We start from the raw sequence: 21,240 nt of genomic DNA, 5'->3' as shown, positions 1-21,240 counted from the left end.
GAAGTGCTGCTAATATTATTTTAACATTCATCAGAAAACAGTTTCCCTCTCCATACTATCAAAAATGTGCAAATGTAGAGTTAGGCTCTACCTTGCTCTGCAGTGTAAGAGGTAACGAAACAGAGCAGATCAAGGGGAAATTTTTCTAATCTCTTAAATTCCCTGGTAAATTAATAAAATATCCTGCATCTTTTTCTGGATTTAGAAATGTTTTAACTTTTTTCCTCTTGGTCCCTTTAAGAATCAATTTAAATCCTAGTTTTTCAAATGTGAAATGCCCTTCAACCATAAAAGGACAAAAAGGGAGGGGATAAAATGATACACTCAAGGACACAGTTTTAAAGAATTAGATTGCTACATCACCTCACAGCAGACAGTCTGGAAATGACAATTGCTAGGCTTTTTGATGGTATTAGCAGAGTAGTAAATATAATGTATATGTCATTTTTATTCCAGACAGGAAGACTGGAGGTAGTTACCAGTGAATGACAGTAAATTGTACCAGATGCCAAGTAAATTTTAACAGCCTTTTAGCAGCACTTCTCATATTCACATACTCATTAGTATTTTAATTTTTAGGTATATAACTCAAGGTCTCAATATAACCCCACGTAAAAAGAAAATTTCAAAGATGTCTATAGAACAACATCCTGCTCTTGAGACAAAAATCCATAGTTTGATCAAGAAATTATTCTGTCTCTACCCAAGAGAAATGAAAACATATATCCACACAAAGATTTAAATGTGCATGTTCTTAGTGGCATTACTCATATTAACCAGAAAGTATAAGAAACCCAACTGCCCATGAACTAGTGAATGTATAAACAAAATGTGGCCCATTGAGACAACGAAGTATCATTGTCTATCGATGATAGATGCTACAATATAAATGAACCTCAAAAACATTATGCTAAATCAAAGAAGCCAGGTGCAAAAGACCCATTTTCTATTATTCCATTTGAAATACCTAGAAAATAAAAATTTGAGAGATAGAATACAGATCAGTGATTACCTGGACCTGAGGGCAGGAGCAGAGATTGTCTTTAAAGGGGCCTGAGAGCTCTATCCGGGGAAATAGAAAGGTTCTACCTAAATTTGAGTTTTAGTGATAGTTACACAACTTTGTAAACTTACTTCCTCATCAATTCTTAGTTTACATGACCTCTCAGTAGTTTGGGCCCTATGCTTGATACTACAGTGCACTAAGATTTGGAGGGACGTTGAGATGGGTGAATATATTTTGTACTTTTACCTCTCCAAAGACCCCATTCACTTCCAACGGCTTACTGCACATTTCCACTTGGATAACACATTGGCAGTTTACATTCATATACTGTATTTCATCAAATCTAAATCACCACCATTTAGAAAATCATTAAGAAAAAAGTCACCAATTCAATTATGACATGGTATTCATTCTAAGAACCACAGTTAATTGAGACATATTAAAATTGGGTGGGCAGGGGGGAGGTTTCCACGAAACACTGTGCCCTGAGTTCAATGAACTATAGTAAGGAGGTAAAAGAGTCCCTCAGCTGGATTTCAGAAAGGAAAGTATTTTAAGCACTGAACAAAGGGATGAATGTTTGAAAACATTTGGTCTGTTTGGACAACTATGGCATCTGTAATGACCAAAGACAACTTGAAATAGATCTATTATCAAAAATATCTGAACACTTAAGCAGGCTTTCGACAATTAACCATAATCTACCTCTGAAATGTATTTCAGCATCTACATTCCAACTCTCACTAAAGCAGAGTCTCATTTCAAATGAAAATGCACCATTCACTACAGTCTTGAAAGTACCCTCTTTTAAAATCACCTAGTGAGCAGTTATACACTTTTAAGAATTCCATAACTCAGGGCAGCCCAGGTTGCTCAGCGGTTTAGCGCTGCCTTCAGCCTGGAGCCTGATCCTGGAGACCTGGGATCGAGTCCCACGCCGGGCTCCCTGCATGGAGCCTGCTTCTCCCCCTGCTTGTCTCTGCCCCTCTCTCTCTCTTTCTCATGAATAAATAAATAAAATCTTAAAAAAAATAATTCCATAACTCAGAAATTAGCAAATTGTATTAGTTCTTTAAAATTTTAAATAAGGAGTTTTCTTTTTAAAATATGTGTTAAGGATGAAAGGATAAAAGAACGTAGTAAGGACAAATGTCTAGTGCTCGCATAGATTTTAACTAACAAACAGTATTAAACAGGCCAAAGTCCAGAATGTTCCATAGTCTATGGGAAAATGTCAAGGATAACAAAAGTCATTTACTTGGATCATAAAGTGACAATAATTAGCAAGAAATGAGTCCCTCTTCCTCACTTCACTTTTGGGAGATAGTTTATCATAACTAACAGAAAGGAAGGAGACATTAGTACCCAGGTCCTGGTTGTTCCTGTCCCAGCTCATCTTCACCTGGAAAGGGTAGAAAGAATCGAGCCCAGGAAAGATGAGGAATAATAAGAGGCATACAGTCTATTTATTATGGTCACAGCCTCCAGGCTCAGCTGGACTGTGCAGGGAACTCAATTTCCCTGAGGGACTGGAAGGAAGCACTTGCAGATGTTTAGATGGAATGAATGCATGGCATATTGAAGAAATCTAAATAGCTCTATTCAAGAAAAGCCTCTCACTCAATAACTTCTGCCCTCTTTGTAGCCAACTTGTCAATCTGAGCTTCCACTCTTCAAGCCATGCTGCAGGATTTCTTCTACCCTGGGTAAAGTTGTTCCGTTTCATCTCACAAAACTGCAGCTGCCTATAAGGCTGCCAAACTCTCTCCCTGTTCTGCACAACTCCAAGAATAATCTATTGGAGCAAGCATAGTTTTCATGTTAGCATGTAAGTACCTCATTGTTGCTGATACTGTCTTGTAATTTAATGCTTTAATAGGTTCTTAGGTATGTTGGTGGAGCCATCAAAAAGTTATGACCAATGTTATAATCTAAACATACTACACATATAATTTTTCCTGATTTGTTTCTCCATCTATGTCTACAATCTTACTAAAGCTCAAGGAAGCCTTAGCTAGGGGATCCCTGGGTGGCGCAGCGGTTTGGCGCCTGCCTTTGGCCCAGGGCGCGATCCTGGAGACCCGGGATCGAATCCCACATCGGGCTCCCGGTGCATGGAGCCTGCTTCTCCCTCTGCCTGTGTCTCTGCCTCTCTCTCTCTCACTGTGTGCCTATCATAAATAAATAAAAAAAAAAAAAAAGAGAAACCATCAAAAAAAAAAAAAAAAAAAGGAAGCCTTAGCTAGATTTGGAAACAAGCTTATCCTATCAGTGGGCCAATGCTTCTCAATAGGAGAAATTTAGCCCTGAGGAGACATTAGGCAACGTCTAAAGACATTTTTGGTTGCCACAACTCAGAAGGAATAAGGGAAATTACTACTGGCACCTAATCAGTACTCTCAGAGGATAGTACTAAGCACCTACAATGCACAGGACAGCCTGAACAACCAAGAATTATCCAGCCCAAAATGTCAACAGTGATAAGACTGAGAAAACCTGCAGTAGTCTAAAAATCTTACTACTTCCATGACTATAAAGTCATTTCTCATTTGACATATATTCTTGGTGTATAGAGTTATACAGTACCTGCCTTCAAAGATTTAATAATAAATGAGCCAGAATACAAACCTGTACTGCATACCTCCCATGCATACATTTATTTTTTTAAGATTTTATTTATTTATTTGAGAGAGAGAGAGAAAGAGACAAAGCACAAGCAGAGGGTGCAGTAAGCAGAGGCAGAGGGAGAAGCAGGCTCCGTGCTCAGCAAGGTTCCTGATGCAGGGCTCAATCCCAGGACCCTGGGACTATGATCTGAGCTGAAGGCAGATGCTTAACCCAATGAGCCACCCAAGCATGCCATGCAATGCATACATTTAAACCACATTCAGAGCTCATCAGCCAACAGATAAAATAATGCATGTTAAAAACATTGTTGACTTTTTAAATATTATTCCCAAAATACATGTAAGCTATTAATATGAATAAATCACAAAAAATCATTTAAAGAGTGCATGAAAAAGCCGTCACTAATGGTTTCTATGCATAATTTTCATCTATGAATCTGTCTCTAGATTGTCGGCTCCTTTAAGCTTTATTTGCATTAAACATCATATCCCCTCACCCAACCAGGAAGAATATAAGGAGTCCTTCTGTCATATCAGGAGGTCTGAGCCACACACCTAACCCTACATGGCTGGAGTACATATTCTGGATCTGCCTAATGCCCATCATGATGTTCCCACATGGTGGTATTGATTTATGTGAACAGTTTCTTTGTTGGATAACATGCTAAGTAGAAACATGAGCAGATATATGGTTTAAAAAATGTGTATAAGGGAGAGAGTGAAAAAAGGAAGAAAACTGGGAACAAAAAAAGAGAGAAAGAGTCTGGCTTTTTTTTTTTTAATCATCAAGGTTTATGCCAGAGATGTTGAGGATAATTATTTCAACTGTGCCCTTGCTTTGCCTCTGAAGCCCTGCCATTTTCCACAATTTGTGACCTGCTCCTGTATTTCTCTTGATCAACTTGTCTGTCAGTTAAAATTTGCCATCAAACAAAACTTTTACCAAATGCTACCCTTATGCCCATTGGACTTAAACCAGCTACTCTTCCCCACATTTTATACTCTGAATTAAATTGTGTGTGAAAATTACCTTTTATTGACTTTAGTGAGAGCCTTACACAAACAACTGAGGGCAGATTTCAACTGCCCACTGCCAAAATAGCCCTCTGTCCCATCTGTTGGATGCACATATCATTAAGACTTTTATTAGCCTCAGAAATAGAGAATTCATTTTATGGTGTTAGCTAAAAATCTACAAAAGTCCTTGAAAAGCAGCTCTTATTCGTCCTGGTAACCACTGCAGCAGAACAGGTAGGAATAGATATCAAACTAGGTCGGAATAGATATCAAAATCAGACTAGGTAGGAATAGATATCAAAAGTTTAAAATGCTTCTAAATGATAGCACCAAAAGGTAATTTCATGTCTATAAATTCATACTTTATATTAAACTTCCCCCCAAAAAATCTGTATACTCCCTCCAAAAGTGGATACTTTTTAAAGCTTAAGTGTTAAAGGAATATTAAAAAAATTTCCTCAGAAACATTGGAAAACCTTAATGTCTTACAGAAGCCACTATGCAGTAAAGACATGTCATAAGAGTCACCAGCAGAAGAAATCAAGAACTTTCTTGGCAATGAAAAAGTTGTAAAAGGCTTAACCATTAGAGGCCCAGGGAGAAGTAATGACCTTTTACCAGAAGAAGAGAATAAAATCATGGAAACCTAATATGGCTTTTTACAGTTCTGCTTACAATTACGCATTAGACAATTTACCCCTTGTGGATGAGTTCCTAAAGCCTGCTGAGATGTTGCACTCGGAGAAACGAATACATGCTGTTTTTTCTTCTGTTGTGGTTCATTTTTATTAAAACAAAAAACTCACAACAACTAAAAAAAAAATTCACTTTTGCTGAATTTTACTGTTTCCAAGAAGATTGATAGCATGGATGAACATTTGTCCAATATTTGTAGTAAGTCCAACAGTAAAAGACAATGGCTTATACATTCATGCCCAGTCAATGTCCTATGGGCTGGAATTCATAAAACAAAGGCAGCAGATGGCACACCTAAATTTAATTTGCTATTTGATTTATCCTTGTGTTACCATTCTGAAATGCAGACACTGAATGTTTCTAACAGTGTTCGAAAACACAAGACCATACTTTGAGCAAGTTTATCATATAATCTGATGCTGGATCATCAATCCTGAAAATGAAAACTATAGCCCAACCACAAAGGCACTCTCCTCAAATTAAGGAGGACCTGTCAACAGCCAATACTCCACGTATCAGGAATGGCATTTCATATAGTTTGGAATCACTACTCAGGGCAGTAAAGCAATACCAGACACCATCAAAAGGAAGAATGTGCTTTTGATTCTGCTGGTCTAATTTGAAGTTAGCAGGGACATTTCATGTGTTTCAGTCTTACCTTCCAATATTTTCCTGAGAAAACTGGTGTTTTGTTTGATTAATGTGATGACTTTTCTTTGTAGTTTCTTCTCTCGAACACTGTACTACCATCCTTGATTGCCCATTAATATGTATACAGATCAATATTCTAGGCTACCACATTCTTTTTTTTTTTTTTTTTTATTGGTGTTCAATTTACTAACATACAGAATAACACCCAGTGCCCGTCACCCATTCACTCCCACCCCCCGCCCTCCTCCCCTTCTACCACCCCTAGTTCGTTTCCCAGAGTTAGCAGTCTTTACGTTCTGTCTCCCTTTCTGATATTTCCCACACATTTCTTCTCCCTTCCCTTATTTTCCCTTTCACTATTATTTATATTCCCCAAATGAATGAGAACATATAATGTTTGTCCTTCTCCGACTGACTTACTTCACTCAGCATAATACCCTCCAGTTCCATCCACGTTGAAGCAAATGGTGGGTATTTGTCATTTCTAATAGCTGAGTAATATTCCATTGTATACATAAACCACATCTTCTTTATCCATTCATCTTTCGTTGGACACCGAGGCTCCTTCCACAGTTTGGCTATAGTGGCCATTGCTGCTAGAAACATCGGGGTGCAGGTGTCCCGGCGTTTCATTGCATTTGTATCTTTGGGGTAAATCCCCAACAGTGCAATTGCTGGGTCGTAGGGCAGGTCTATTTTTAACTGTTTGAGGAACCTCCACACAGTTTTCCAGAGTGGCTGCACCAGTTCACATTCCCACCAACAGTGTAAGAGGGTTCCCTTTTCTCCGCATCCTCTCCAACATTTGTTGTTTCCTGCCTTGTTAATTTTCCCCATTCTCACTGGTGTGAGGTGGTATCTCATTGTAGTTTTGATTTGTATTTCCCTGATGGCAAGTGATGCAGAGCATTTTCTCATATGCATGTTGGCCATGTCTATGTCTTCCTCTGTGAGATTTCTGTTCATGTCTTTTGCCCATTTCATGATTGGATTGTTTGCTTCTTTGGTGTTGAGTTTAATAAGTTCTTTATAGATCTTGGAAACTAGCCCTTTATCTGATATGTCATTTGCAAATATCTTCTCCCATTCTGTAGGTTGTCTTTGAGTTTTGTTGACTGTATCCTTTGCTGTGCAAAAGCTTCTTATCTTGATGAAGTCCCAATAGTTCATTTTTGCTTTTGTTTCTTTTGCCTTTGTGGATGTATCTTGCAAGAAGTTACTATGGCCGAGTTCAAAAAGGGTGTTGCCTGTGTTCTTCTCTAGGATTTTGATGGAATCTTGTCTCACATTTAGATCTTTCATCCATTTTGAGTTTATCTTTGTGTATGGTGAAAGAGAGTGGTCTAGTTTCATTCTTCTGCATGTGGATGTCCAATTTTCCCAGCACCATTTATTGAAGAGACTGTCTTTCTTCCAATGGATAGTCTTTCCTCCTTTATCGAATATTAGTTGCCCATAAAGTTCAGGGTCCACTTCTGGATTCTCTATTCTGTTCCACTGATCTATGTGTCTGTTTTTGTGCCAGTACCACACTGTCTTGATGACCACAGCTTTGTAGTACAACCTGAAATCTGGCATTGTGATGCCCCCAGATATGGTTTTCTTTTTTAAAATTCCCCTGGCTATTCGGGGTCTTTTCTGATTCCACACAAATCTTAAAATAATTTGTTCTAACTCTCTGAAGAAAGTCCATGGTATTTTGATAGGGATTGCATTAAACGTGTATATTGCCCTGGGTAACATTGACATTTTCACAATATTAATTCTGCCAATCCATGAGCATGGAATATTTTTCCATCTCTTTGTGTCTTCCTCAATTTCTTTCAGAAGTGTTCTATAGTTTTGAGGGTATAGATCCTTTACATCTTTGGTGAGGTTTATTCCTAGGTATCTTATGCTTTTGGGTGCAATTGTAAATGGGATTGACTCCTTAATTTCTCTTTCTTCAGTCTCATTGTTAGTGTATAGAAATGCCACTGACTTCTGGGCATTGATTTTGTATCCTGCCACGCTACCGAATTGCTGTATGAGTTCTAGCAATCTTGGGGTGGAGACTTTTGGGTTTTCTATGTAGAGTATCATGTCATCGGCGAAGAGAGAGATTTGACTTCTTCTTTGCCAATTTGAATTAGGCTACCACATTCTAAAATGAAAACTTCTTGAGCCTTATGTTACTGCTTCTGGCAGCTGTCAAAATAATTCCTGCTGACATCATGTTTAACCGACTTGCCTCCAAGTCAGATCAATGTTGGGGAACAGCATGCAGTGCTGCAAAATTAGGTCATTAATTGTGAAGCAACCTCAACCCTCCTTGCATTTGGAGACCAAAACTTCGAAGGTAAAAGAAAACTGAATAATCAAAGATTCTGAATCTTTTTTAAAATTTCAATCAAGGTGTCAATTTAGGTATTTAATTCTCAAAATTATTTGGAAGGATTTTATTATTTTAAAGTATGGTGATAAGATATCTAGTTCTTCAAAGGGACTATAGAACATTCCAACATTAAAATATATCCCTCTTAAAATATATATATATCCCTCTTAAAGGGTGAAAATCCAAGTGCTAATCCAAGTACTGATTATCTTTCTAAGCACTTAAATGCCAACTTTTTCAAATGACTCCAGGAGAATCTACTGTCAACCTACCCTCAAATGTCAACCAGACTGGTCGTCATACGGTTAGCCTATCAAATGACTTCATAGTAATATAATAGAAACACAAGATTCTCAATGAGTTAGAATCTGGGAACAGAAAAAAACAATCTGGTAGTTAGAACCAGACTGCCAAATGACAGCATCAGCTGCATTATCTGTGTCTCTGGAGGCTGCCCTTCCAAACTAATTTTAAGAATAAATTGAAATTGAACTGGAGCCATGCAAAGTAGAACACAGACATTTTTGAAGATTCATATCAGGTAAATATTAAACAGCTTGTCAGAAAATATCGATATTTCTTTTTTGAAATGATTTTATGCTTTTATTTCTCTACCCATACAGCATTTTATATTAACATTTATTTATTAAAATCTTGCCATTTCCTCAAAAAGTTTTGAAGAACTTTAAAGTGTCACAGCATTTTAAGAAAAAGGTAATTCCCCACTACCTTACAAACTAGCATAAAACAAACATTTCTTGTATTTGAATTAAAGGTAGAAATGTACATCTTCTTACAAGTTTGTTTCCATAAAGATGTTAATATAGAAATACAATATTTAATTTATTCATTTAATAATTAAAAGACCTTGGAATTTCTTCCTAAAAATCCATAATCTAATACACAAATATCAAAATATTAAGATGGTCTATAAGAATTAACAAAGATAAATGTAGGTACAAAAACAGGTTAATTTATTTGGAACCATTCCAATTTACCTCCCCACTCTTCTGTCCTGATTAATTGCCCTCAGCAAGGAGCTGGAGCCTAGTTATGCTGTTTCCTTAATTCTTGTTGATGGAGTGTTGACATAAGGATAGAAAGAGAACAAACTACCTTTGAACTAACCCATTCTTCAAGAGTTAATCAATCATAACCTGTCCATTTTAATTATCTCCCAAATTCCAAATAGAAATATGTTTGCAGTTTCCAAATATTTGCTTGATTAAAGATGTTTTCCTTGTTTCAATAAGGAATCTCAAATTGATGAGTCAGGTGGTAAGATTTATGGGATGAAATAGTCCTGTTTATCTTCCAGCTTTCAAAAATACTGGTCTGCAATTCAGTAACAAACACTATTTCCCCCAGAGATATGTAGACAATACCCATTAATGATGATAATCATGTTTAAAAACATATATATAAACATATATCAACATCAGTAGATGCCAGAGAGAAAACCTGCCAAGAAAATGTTTACTAGCTTCCCTCTTCATATCCATAAAATAGCAGTTTATTCGAATATTAAATATAATTACACAAAGCTAACAGGCCATTGGTGCACCTGGATAGCATTTTCCGGTTGTTTTTGCCCTCCTTGGGGCAATACCAAAATATCAGGTCATCAATCAGTTATACCCATCAAGTTACAGGGAAATTCTAGTTGCTTCACAACCAACCAGGCAGTTCAGTTAAGATAAGGATTTAGCAGAATTTTCCCTAACTTGACTGAACTAATCAGTTGTCTTAATTAGATGCAAACAAAAGCAAAAGCTAACTCTTTCTGGAGCTTTCAGGAGCTTCCCCTCTATCACCTAAAATCCCATTGTAACATCAGAATGGAAACACCAAAGTTCTCCTTTCATTGTAAATTGTCTAACAATGATGATAGAATACGATAATGTTGATGATGATTATAGATTTCTGAAAAAAAAAAGTTTTATATAAAATTTCTATTTAATATCAACAGACACAAATACATGTACAAAGTACTTGGACTCCCCCAAGTCTTTAAAATTGTTTTCTCTCACTTAACAGAAATTACACATTCCCTAATTTATCTCTCTCCCATGTATCTTTCAGTCTGTTAACAGTGAAGAAGAGTTCTCACCCACTGGTTCTATACAGCATGCAAGCTGAGAGAATGATTTACTCAGAATCATCAACTGACCCAATTGTTAAACCCATGCTCTAAAACAAAGAAGGAAGATGTTAAGAAAACTATTCCTTTAATATTTGTGCCTAACCACTTGCATGTCTGGCACAGCAGGGTTTGAAGAGCAGAAATCAAGCCCTTTTCATCTCTAAATACTCCATAGCACTTAACCTAGTGACCTTAACGTTGAAATCACAATAAATTCTTTGGCCTTGTACAAAACACACCAAGAATCCATAGAACCAAACTTTTAATTTAATGTGATTCCATTTGTGAACTCAGTCTAGAGTTTCCCAAAATGTGTTCCCAAAATCACTGGTCCTAACTGATGCGTTTGAAGAAAGATGTTTCACAGCCACATACTTGAATGCAGCAATGGTCCTAAGTCTTCCAATTCTACTTAGACTTAACAAACCTGGCACTCTATTGTGAGATACATTTGGGAAATGCTGTCAGAGTCCCTTTTTGATGATTTACCATACATATTAAAGACTCTAAAAAGCCCTACACTAAAGGAGCTTGCTTGTTTTAGTATAAAGCAAACACATTTGACCTCAGAACCCTTTCCTATTTAACACCATGGAATGTGTTTGGAGAAATGCTTTTCCAGAAACTGTAAGACATCATATAGGATGAATTATAACACTATGGGGCAGTTTACAGACTCTCCAAAATCTCATGCTGTTACATGAAACACAAAGAGACATAAAGGTGCCTCTGGGCTTATTAATCACCAAGCTGTGGATTAAAAAGAATTTAAATATATAAACATGAGATTGGAAGCAGAAATTTCAGTATCTATGAAAAAATTATTACAATTAACAAAAACAAATTTTAATTATTAACTGAAAACCCTAATTGCCCTCCACTTGCATTCACAAAGCATCAACTAAAATAAACTGTCTAGTGTGCTTAAAGTTCCAAGTACAAGACCACACATCACCCACAAATGATTATGTCCCCTTTTAGTGTATATCTGTCATTCCTTTTAACCATCCAGATCTCAGCCCCTTCTCTAAGTGTGGAGAATGCTCTAGGTAAAGAGCTATACAAGGCTCCCACTATGAAAGTTAAAGTTTGAAATCTTACTTTCCCAGCCTCTCTTGAAGCTAGGGCACTAACATAAGATCTTGACTTTGACTTAGGAGCTGGTGACAAATACAAGTGAGGACTGTTCAAGATTCATCCTGGGAAGCGTGGCAAAAGCAGAAGTAATAGCTATATGCGATTTTTTGCATGGGGTGTATGTTAAGGTTCTAAGGGTAGTCAAATGACTTAGGTCTGGCCAATCAGCCCATCCCATCATCCTGACTACAGAATTGCCTCAAGGATACAGAAGTGAATGTGCCAAGTCAGTCCACTAAGATTTAATCTGAAGATCTGGGTTAGAATTTTTGATAAGAAACTATCTTTCCAATAGAACTGTCAATTAAGTAGTATATAAAACTGAACCTATTAATGACCATCTTGTTATCACATGGTGGAATTCACCAAAAAGAGAGATCTGGGTATAATATATATCATCAACTGAACTTGTGAAGCCTGCAGTACTGCTGAGCACTTCAGTTGTATGAATAATGAGTTTTTTCTTTCATTTAGACCAGGACTGTTATGCGTGGTAGAAATGCCTTAGACTCTCTCTTTGCAGGCCATGGTAGAATTTGTGCAGTAGCTAACAGATCCTGTTGTAACTGTAGTATTGCCTCAGGGGAAGTGAAATAGTCAATACTGAAACTGAAGAAGAAAGCTACCTGGCTTTCTAAAGCAAACACTGATGGTTTATGGAACCTGTTCAGCTGGTTGGGTCTGATACCCTGGAGAGGAATAGCTGAGGCCAATGTTACAGAATGGTTTCATCATGCTGCTTAGAGTCCTGTTGATACTAACCTTAATTAAACGTCACATTAGATAAAATGAATTTGGTCCTAGCCACTGTCAGTCAGACTAATCAGACCGACCAACACAGTAGTATGCTCATGAGAAAATTCACCAGAAGTCAAGAGTGTAAAAGGGTAGGTATTGTTGAGAGAATTCTCCATGGATCCCTCTGTTTCTGCACATCCTGTGACAGCTTTTATTCTGGACTATCTTTTCAAAAATGTTTATATAGCAAACAGCTTGGAAGATAGAAATGACATCTCCCTTTGGGGCAAAGGGAAGTTCTGTTAGCCCTCTAGGGCAATAAAGCTAATATCTCCTCTAAGGGGTAAAGGTTGAGCAGATTTGCTAGCAGCCCCCTCATGAGATTGAGAGTTTCCTAAACTCAATATCCCTCAACTGTGACACAAACCTCTGTACCCAGTATCCAGCTGAGATACGGTCACATCATCCTCCATGGGACTGGGAAATTAGAGGAGTGACACAAACAAAGTCTTCACTATTGGGACACTTGGGTGGCTCAGTGGTTGAGCATCTGCCTTCCTCTCAGGGTGTGATCCTGGGGTCCCAAGATCAAGTCTCACATCAGGCTCCCCACGAGGAGCCTGCTTCTCCCTCTGCCTATGTCTCTGCTTCTCTCTGTGTCTCTAATGAATAAATACATAAAATCTTTTTAAAAGAAAAAAAAAGTCTACACTACCTCCTATGTCATGCATAATAAAGCCTTTTGATTCTGGCCCAGAAGTTTCATGTCTTCTGCCAGTATCTATGAATAACTTTGTGGCAGAATAACTTTATATCTTGTAGGTAGGATAAAATTTCAGACTCTTCCGTTTTTTGACAGAGACCAAAATTAATGTACAGAGACAGCATGTGTATGAGTTGAAAGACTAAATATTGTAATTATACCAGTTCTTCACAAATTGATCTATAGATTCAGTGCAATCCTGATCAAAATTCCAGCAAGATATTTCATAGAAATTGATAGGTTGATACTAAAATATAAATGTAAATGTAAAGTATTTGGAATCAAACTGGGAAAAGAACAAAGTTGGGGGATTTACATACTATTTGGCCTTAAGACTTACTCTAAAGGATAATAATCAAGACATCATAATAGTTGTAGAAAACTAGACAAATACATCAACGGAACATAATATAAAGTCCAAAGTTACACCACACATATATGGCCAAATGAATTTTGGCACAGAAACCAAAGTAATTAAATTGGTAAAGAAGACTTCTCTAGATATAGTACTGGATCTACCAGATATCCATTGTTGAAGATTTTGTTGATCCCTGCCTTACACCATATGTAAGACCTAAATGACAAAGCTCTTATAAGAAAATGTAGGTAAATATGTTTGAGACCTTGGGATAAGGAAAGATTTCTTGGAAAGAATATAAAAGGCATGAACATAGACAAACTGAAGCTTCATCAAAATTTAAAACTTCTGCTCATCAATAGAATTGAGAAAATGAAAGCCACATACTGAGAAGAAATGTTTGTGATATATATTTCTAATAAAGCACTTGTATCCAGAGTATATAAAGAACTGCTACAATGCAATAATATAAAGCCAAATAACCAATTTCTTTAAAAAGGCAGGTGACTTCAATAGATGCTTCACAAAAAAGGATTTACAAATGGTCTATAAATATATAAAAGATATTAATATCAGGGAATACAAAATAAAATCACAATTATAAACCACTGCACATCCACTAGAATTGTCAAAATTAAAGACTAATTAATACCAAAATGTTGGGAGAAAACGGAGAGCCACTGTGTACTGGTAAGAGCTTAATATGGGACAACTACTGTACAAAATATTTGGCAGAATCTTGTAATGTTAAACCCTCACCTACAATAATATTTAGCAATTCCACTCAGATCTTTACCTCCTGCAAAGTGAAAACATATGTCAAAAAAAGTTCTGTACAAAAATGTTTACTGCAGCTTTATTCATAAGAACACAAAATTGGATACAACACAAATAGCCATCCACAGGAATATGGATAAACAGATTGTGGTATATTCATAAAATGAAATGTTACTTATTATTAATGAAGAATATTATAATAATGCAAATAAAAATATTAATATATCTCAAAAATAGTATCTTGAATGAAAGAAGCCAGACAGGAGTATTTATGATATGACCTTATTTACACAAGTTTTGGTATAAGCAAGATTAATGTATGAAGCTAGAGATCCAAATGGTGATTGCCTGAGGGGAATCCAGGAAGAGACTGGAAAGGTGCTCAAAAGAACTTCTTAGAGTGATAGAAATGTTCTATACCTTGACTGGGATCTTTGTTACATGAGTATATGCATTTGTCGAAACTCATCAATTGTTACACTTAAATCTATATAATTTATAGTATGTAATTCTCAATTCAAAATGAAAAAAAAATACTACTAAAAAAAGACTACAAAATGTATTTTATTTAAAACTCATTTATCACCAAACTATTCAAGGTCTGACACCCACATTAGATAGGCTGAAGTTGAGATTATTTGCTCTGTATTCACAGGTGTTGAGAGAGATATCCTCCCAGACTTTACAGAGCTACCAAGGCAACAATGCCAGGAAAACCATTAATCAAGATTTGATAGTGCCTATCTGCAATCAGAAGAAGAAAACAAAGAACACTTTGGATTATAAAAGCAGGTAAAAAACATCCAAAGGACCTAGTCAGTCAGTCACAATGTTGGCGTTCTTGATTCTTGTGACTTTGGCCCTAGCATCTGCTCACTATTCTGGTGAGCACTTTGAAGGGTAAGTAAGAAACTCTTTAAATGAGCAAGTCCTCTTCCTTGCTGTCCCCCAAATTTGAATGCATTACCCAACTATAAATTGTCTCTTCTTCTACTATCTCACCATTCAGTGAGAAGGTGTTCCGCGTCAATGTTGAAGATGAAAATCATATCAACTTACTCCATACATTGGCCAGCACCACCCAGGTAAATAACAATCCTGTAATATAGGTTTGCTTCACACTTACTTTAAAATCTTAGCGTGCACTGTGACTCCATCAAAGGAAGAATGACTAAAATACTAACCATAGCAAGAAATAACTTGAGAAACATTCAATGCCACAATACCTTCTTTTTCTGCCTAAATTAGATTGCCATAGCCCTATAGGATTATAAATCCATGGCAACTTTTTAAGGAGCTGACAGGACATGACAACTAGATGAGTTGGAACTGTCGCAAAGGTCACACAACATCTAATGTACAGTCATTTCCCTTCTAAGGCAAAAGTGAAAAATGATCAACTTGGATATTACTGAAAAACTGGGCTTCTGTCCAACTTGAAATTCATTTCCACATCCCATGTATCATCTGTTCCCTTTGATTTTCTTTCATTCCAAATCAAACAGCTTGAATTTTCATGACCTTGATTCGGCCCTCTTAATGATATGACATGAAGGGTGGGGGCAAAAGAGGTAAAAAGCCATGAGTGATTTCCATATTTTTCTTTTACTTTCAAGAAACCAAAATCTCTATGCTACTTAAAAAAAACCCCACTGTATATGGCATGAGAAATGATATTTTTAATTATATATCTAGTTAGCTGGAAGCTATTGCTGACCACAAATAGTTCACTTGGGCCAAACATGTATCTTCATAAAATATAAACCAAAATAATTTGCTAGTCCCTAAATATCCAGCTATTTATATCTATCTATCTACCTTTCTATCTTTTTATAGAATTTTTTTCTTTTTGCTTTTAAGATATGGGAGAAAATGGGGCACCTGTATGGCTCAGTGGTTGAACATCTACCTTTGGTTCAGGTCATGATCCCAGCATCCTGGGATCAACTCCCGCATCAGGCTCCCCACGGGAGCCTGCTTCTCCCTCTGCCTATGTCTCTGCCTCTCTCTGTGTCTCTCATGAATAAATTAATAAAATCTTTATTTAAAAAAAGATATGGGAGAAAAAAGAAGGTACAGTATCATAATCTGAAACATCCGAAAGTTTAGAAATGAAAGAAAATAAAGTCATTTATTCTAGCTTTCCACTCAAATCTGGAATTTACTCCATAGAAATACCATCTCTGGTGGCTAGCCCTAATATAACCTGTTTGAGTATCTCCAGGGATGGCAGGAATACTGCTTTTCAGGGTAGAACATCTGCCTTATTAGTCATTCTAATTGTTACATGAAGCTGAAAGCTACCTTCTCTAACTTTGGTCCATTGGACCTAGCTAAGCCAAGTATGTTCTCACCTCTAAGATTTATTTTTTCCAGGCCTTCTATAATCTCTCTTAACACTGGTATATATACACCTGATCATTCTGGTCACCTCTGGATATAGTTCAATCTTTCTGTCTATATCTCTTTTTTAAAATGTGGCTTTCTGAATTGACAAAAGACTTCTAGGTATGCCCTGATTAATACATATTACAGGACCATTCCCTATCTTCATCTATAAAGCACACATTTATTAGAGGGGCTTGAGATTCTTTTCAACATCTTGAAAATTATAGAATAATTTTAGTTTATAACAAACCTATTGTCCCATCGAAACCATTAGGTCATTCTTCTTTCACACGAATCACCCTCAAACAAGGTATTATTTTTTCTTGCCTAATTTATTTTTAACCTAAATGCAGGATTTTAGATTTATCCTGTTAAAATTTATCTTTATAGCCTGTTTTCAGCATGTTGGGATCATTTCAAAAACAAATTCAGTCATCCAAGGAAATAATTCTTCCCCCTAACTTTGCATCACCAGCAAGTTTGACAAGCTTTTATCTTTGTCTTCCCAACTTTTATCTTTGTCTCTGAGAAAGAAAAATATTAAGTCAATCAGGGGTTAGCACAGAAGTAGAAGCCTCCTTTACGGTTCATTCATTCAGTACATATTTATCATGAGTTTCCAATGTGTTAAGTATTGAAACTCATGCATTAACCAACTATCCACAAATAAGTTTGCTCAACTACCCACATTATTGTTAGCTGTAGCTAAAACTGTGCTTTCCAGCTCATAAAGAAGATTATAAATGCAGAGACTTGGTCAAATGTTTTGCTAAGATCCAGATTCAGCATTCTATCAGGCTAGTGGTCTCTTTCAATAATAAGATGAAGTTAATTAGGCCTGACTTACTCTTGCTTTAAACCATGCTGGCTCCCAGGGATCACAGCTTCCTTTTCTCAGTATTCACAATCCATCTGCTTCCAGTTTCCTCTGCAGCTTTGCCAGAATCCATGCCAGGCCCCAGGAGCTCCTGCTTCTGGAATTCACCTGTCTTCCTATTTATGAAATCCAAGATTCACCCCCTCTACTCCTTAGTGATTTCTTCAAGCTCTGATTCCTCCAAGAGTGCTGAGAAAAGTTCTGCAATCAGACGTGCAGTTATTTTTTTAGTTACCTAAAGTTCAGCATTTTACAATAGGCTAGAGCAGAGAATCTGGACTCAGATTCCTGGGTTCAATTCCTGGTTCTACTACTTGCAAGCTGGACCTTGAACACCCCTCTGAGTCTCAACTTTATCATTTGTCAAGTGAGAGGAAGAATAATATTTACCTTATAGTATTGTGAGATTTAAAAGACCTAATATAAGTAAAGCACTTAGAAAGAGCTTAAAAATAGTGAGACCTAGGTAAGTATTTATTATTACCATCTTTAGAACTGGAATTTTGAATGCAATTTCCATGGCCAGTATAATCTCCTCTCTCTTCATTTATCTTAGGCCTCAATGTTCTCTTTCCAAAGATGGTATTCCTGCTAAAAATCATAACATGTGACAAATTCTTTACTTATGGTAATTTCATCTCTCCTGAGTAGAAGAAACAAGAAATAGTATATCCCTTTGGAAAAGACAAAAGCCAAACAATTGTTAAATAGGGTGACTTTCTCTCTTCCAGCTGCAAACATCATGCTTTAGCTCCAACAATGGGACTGCATGTTTCTTCTTCATTCATTTTATTTCCAACATGAATGAAAAGAATATTTTTATTCTCCTTAGCAATCTTGCAAGTGCAGCATATTCTGGACTGTAGCCTTCCTGATAAGATCATTACAAGGGCATCTAGTCTTTGTATTCATCCTTGGCCATGTGTCCTTCCTCCCAGCTTTTGAACATATCCTTTTACAAGCTGAATGTAATGGAGAGCTGTGACCACATGGGACTCTAGCAGCCTCCTCTTTTCATCTGTAATTATATAGTAAGAGTTTTATGTCATCTCCTTGCAGTCAGAATTGCACTTGTTCCTTTATTAGATACATTAACCATAAAACCTATTCTCTTTTCTCTGTACTTTCTTGAACTCTATTTTTCTATGGTAAATTGCATGTTAATCTATGCCCAGAGTAACATGGCTATAGTCTTCCAGTGTTCCCATCGCTCCCATTGAACTTTACTCCTGAGTTCCTCTCTGCTGTCTGGAACTAAGCCTCAATTAGAACTCACTTTTTCCAAGAGGAAAAGAAAATTCCATAAGATAAATGAAGAGTCTATCAGATGTTCAACTTATAGTCAAGTGCAAGAAATGTGAAGAAACAAATTTGTAAAGAACCAAAGATCCCCAATACAAATATTTACTCTCTTCTAAGCCCAAAAGAATTTATAGTATATATACTACTTTGTCTTGCTTTTGTGCTGGTTTTTAATATATTTTAAGAAAGATTCTTCAGTTATTAGCCAGATGGCTGATTAAGTTGACATTCCCACAGTGCTATCACATAAGATATTCCTTTATCTTCCAAAAAATGTTATGATTTTTTAAACTCAGATTCCTGGATTTATAATTTTATAACCTCAGTTTTATAATTTATTAACATATAATTCAATTCCCCATATCTCATATATGTTTTGCTCTATTTCCACATTTCAGATATAGATCTCAATCAGAGGTCTTGGTAATTACTGAAATATATATTTATCTCCTTATGATAATACTTTGAGTTTATTATTTGTCTCCATAATTGATGCATTGGTAAACATCTATGAGCCTTTAGAGTTGCTCCTGATTTTTGGCTCCATTTATCCTAAGAAGCACTGGGAATTAACTCCAGTATAGTTAGTTACTAAATGGAGATCATAGTGATCACACCTGGAGAACTTCATAGTGTTGGGTGTTGGTATATTTCCTGACCAATTTTCTCCGTGTCAAACTGAAACCTGAAGGTACCTCAGATTAGGTCTGCAAGTTTTCTGTCAAACATTTTCATGAGATTTCTCTACCCTATTTAAAGAATCACTGCATAATCTTAAAAGTCTCTCTCTCAGTCTCTCTCTCTCTCTTTCTCTCTCTTTCTCTCTCACTCTCCCTCTACAGATATATATATATATATACACATACATATATATGTTTTGTGTGTAGATATGTATGTAGAAATGCAGATAAATATATAGAAAGAGATTGACCTCCCAATATTTAGGAGAGTCGAGACCAATAAGCAAGAAGTAAGAGATTAGGAAAGGCAAGTTTCAACTTAATATTGCAAAGAAAACCCATTTAAAGCAATTAAGCTATTCTGAAGTGTACGAGATGTACTCAAGATTGTATTACAACCATCACCAATATCCTGTGCAGGTATATGCTGCTCTCAGTGAAAAGCTAGCATCTTAATATAGATTCTTCAAAGCAGAATCTTAGACAAAGATTTGATGGCAAAGATTTTATTTGGGAAGTACATGGAACACTGGTAGAAAAGTGAGGAGTAATGTAGAGAAGAGAAGGCAACCCAACAACGCTGACACTATTAAGACACCTACCACGGAGTACAACTAGAGCTTAATCCTACAGAGAAACTCTAGGAAAGGGTGTAAATCATACATCTTAGAATTATTACACCTGAGAAATGAAAGAATTGGAGTATTTAGACATCCACTTTCCGGGCTCTCTGGTTGAGCACTTCCCTAGAAAGAGTTCTTTGCCACCTCCTGCCTGCTGCAAGCTGTTAAGCTTGGCTTTTTCCAGTTCTAAGGGAAAGAGTTTTAAAACACAGAGATGCAGATATTAGCAGTGGGGAGTCCCCTGAGTACACGGAAAGGTCCCAGCATTATGTATGGGTGGAGCACTGTCAAGTTGCCTACAAATGTTTGGAGGACATTACGCACTTTACCAATTCTAAACCTCTGTGTCTATAATAAAGATACACATCCTTGTTCCATCCTACCTTGGAATGACAAGCATTTATTAGAAGCACAGAGTTAACTTTTAAAAACATGCTTTCTCCTATTACATGCTTGTCTTTATTGCTCTCCTCTTTACAATGTTGGCTAACTAGAATTTATCACCAGCCCCTTGCTTTCTCTGTTATTATCATGGCATGTCTTTATACTTTCCCCACTATTTTTTAACTTTTCATCCTTATCCTCTCATCTTTGACTCACTAAATCACATTGTGTAGCCAATCCATATCAAATCATCAATACTGTCTCCTTTCAACACATTAGTGACAACCACACTCACATTTTTCTTCTGGAATCCCTTCTGATATTGTCCTAATGTCTCTGCCTCCTACTGCCCTGATATTCCCTATGGCCCCGACTCATGATACAGCACCCACTAGACATCTACAGTGGTCTAAAGATTACCAGAACAGGATATAGGTTATTGGATTCTTCACAGGCAAGTGCATCTGAAATTGAGTCATCTTAATATCGTATCTGATTAGTTTCTACTAAATGACCTCTAAGTCTTTCCCAACTCCCTTCTAAGTCTCCAAGCAATGGTCTTAAATATCACCTGTCACATCTCCAACCTGAGACTAGCTTATAAACACCTAAACAGGGATCGGGTGAGACACAGGGGCAGAGAAAGACCCACCATTAAGCTCACCCCAAGCTTGCAGGACTTTCTCCTGCTCAAGGAAG

The 21,240-nt window shown here is 36.7% G+C and overlaps 1 protein-coding gene and 1 long non-coding RNA gene across 2 annotated transcripts in view; one reads left to right on the top strand and one right to left on the bottom strand.

The window, feature by feature from the left end:
• LOC140613872 (uncharacterized) overlaps window positions 1–21,240 on the bottom strand; it is a 148,127-nt gene that overhangs the window by 112,188 nt on the left and 14,699 nt on the right. The window lies entirely within an intron of this gene.
• CPB1 (carboxypeptidase B1) overlaps window positions 15,028–21,240 on the top strand; it is a 34,193-nt gene continuing 27,980 nt past the window's right edge. The window contains exons 1-2 of the mRNA XM_072792352.1: window positions 15,028–15,187; window positions 15,297–15,372. Of these exons, the coding sequence (XP_072648453.1) occupies window positions 15,117–15,187; window positions 15,297–15,372 (147 nt within the window). The 5' untranslated portion in view covers window positions 15,028–15,116. The remainder of the gene's footprint in view (window positions 15,188–15,296; window positions 15,373–21,240) is intronic.

This window comes from Canis lupus, chromosome 22, assembly GCF_048164855.1.
Source record: "Canis lupus baileyi chromosome 22, mCanLup2.hap1, whole genome shotgun sequence".
Classification (NCBI taxonomy): Eukaryota; Metazoa; Chordata; class Mammalia; order Carnivora; family Canidae; genus Canis; species Canis lupus.
This window is presented reverse-complemented; position numbering and strand designations above follow the sequence as displayed.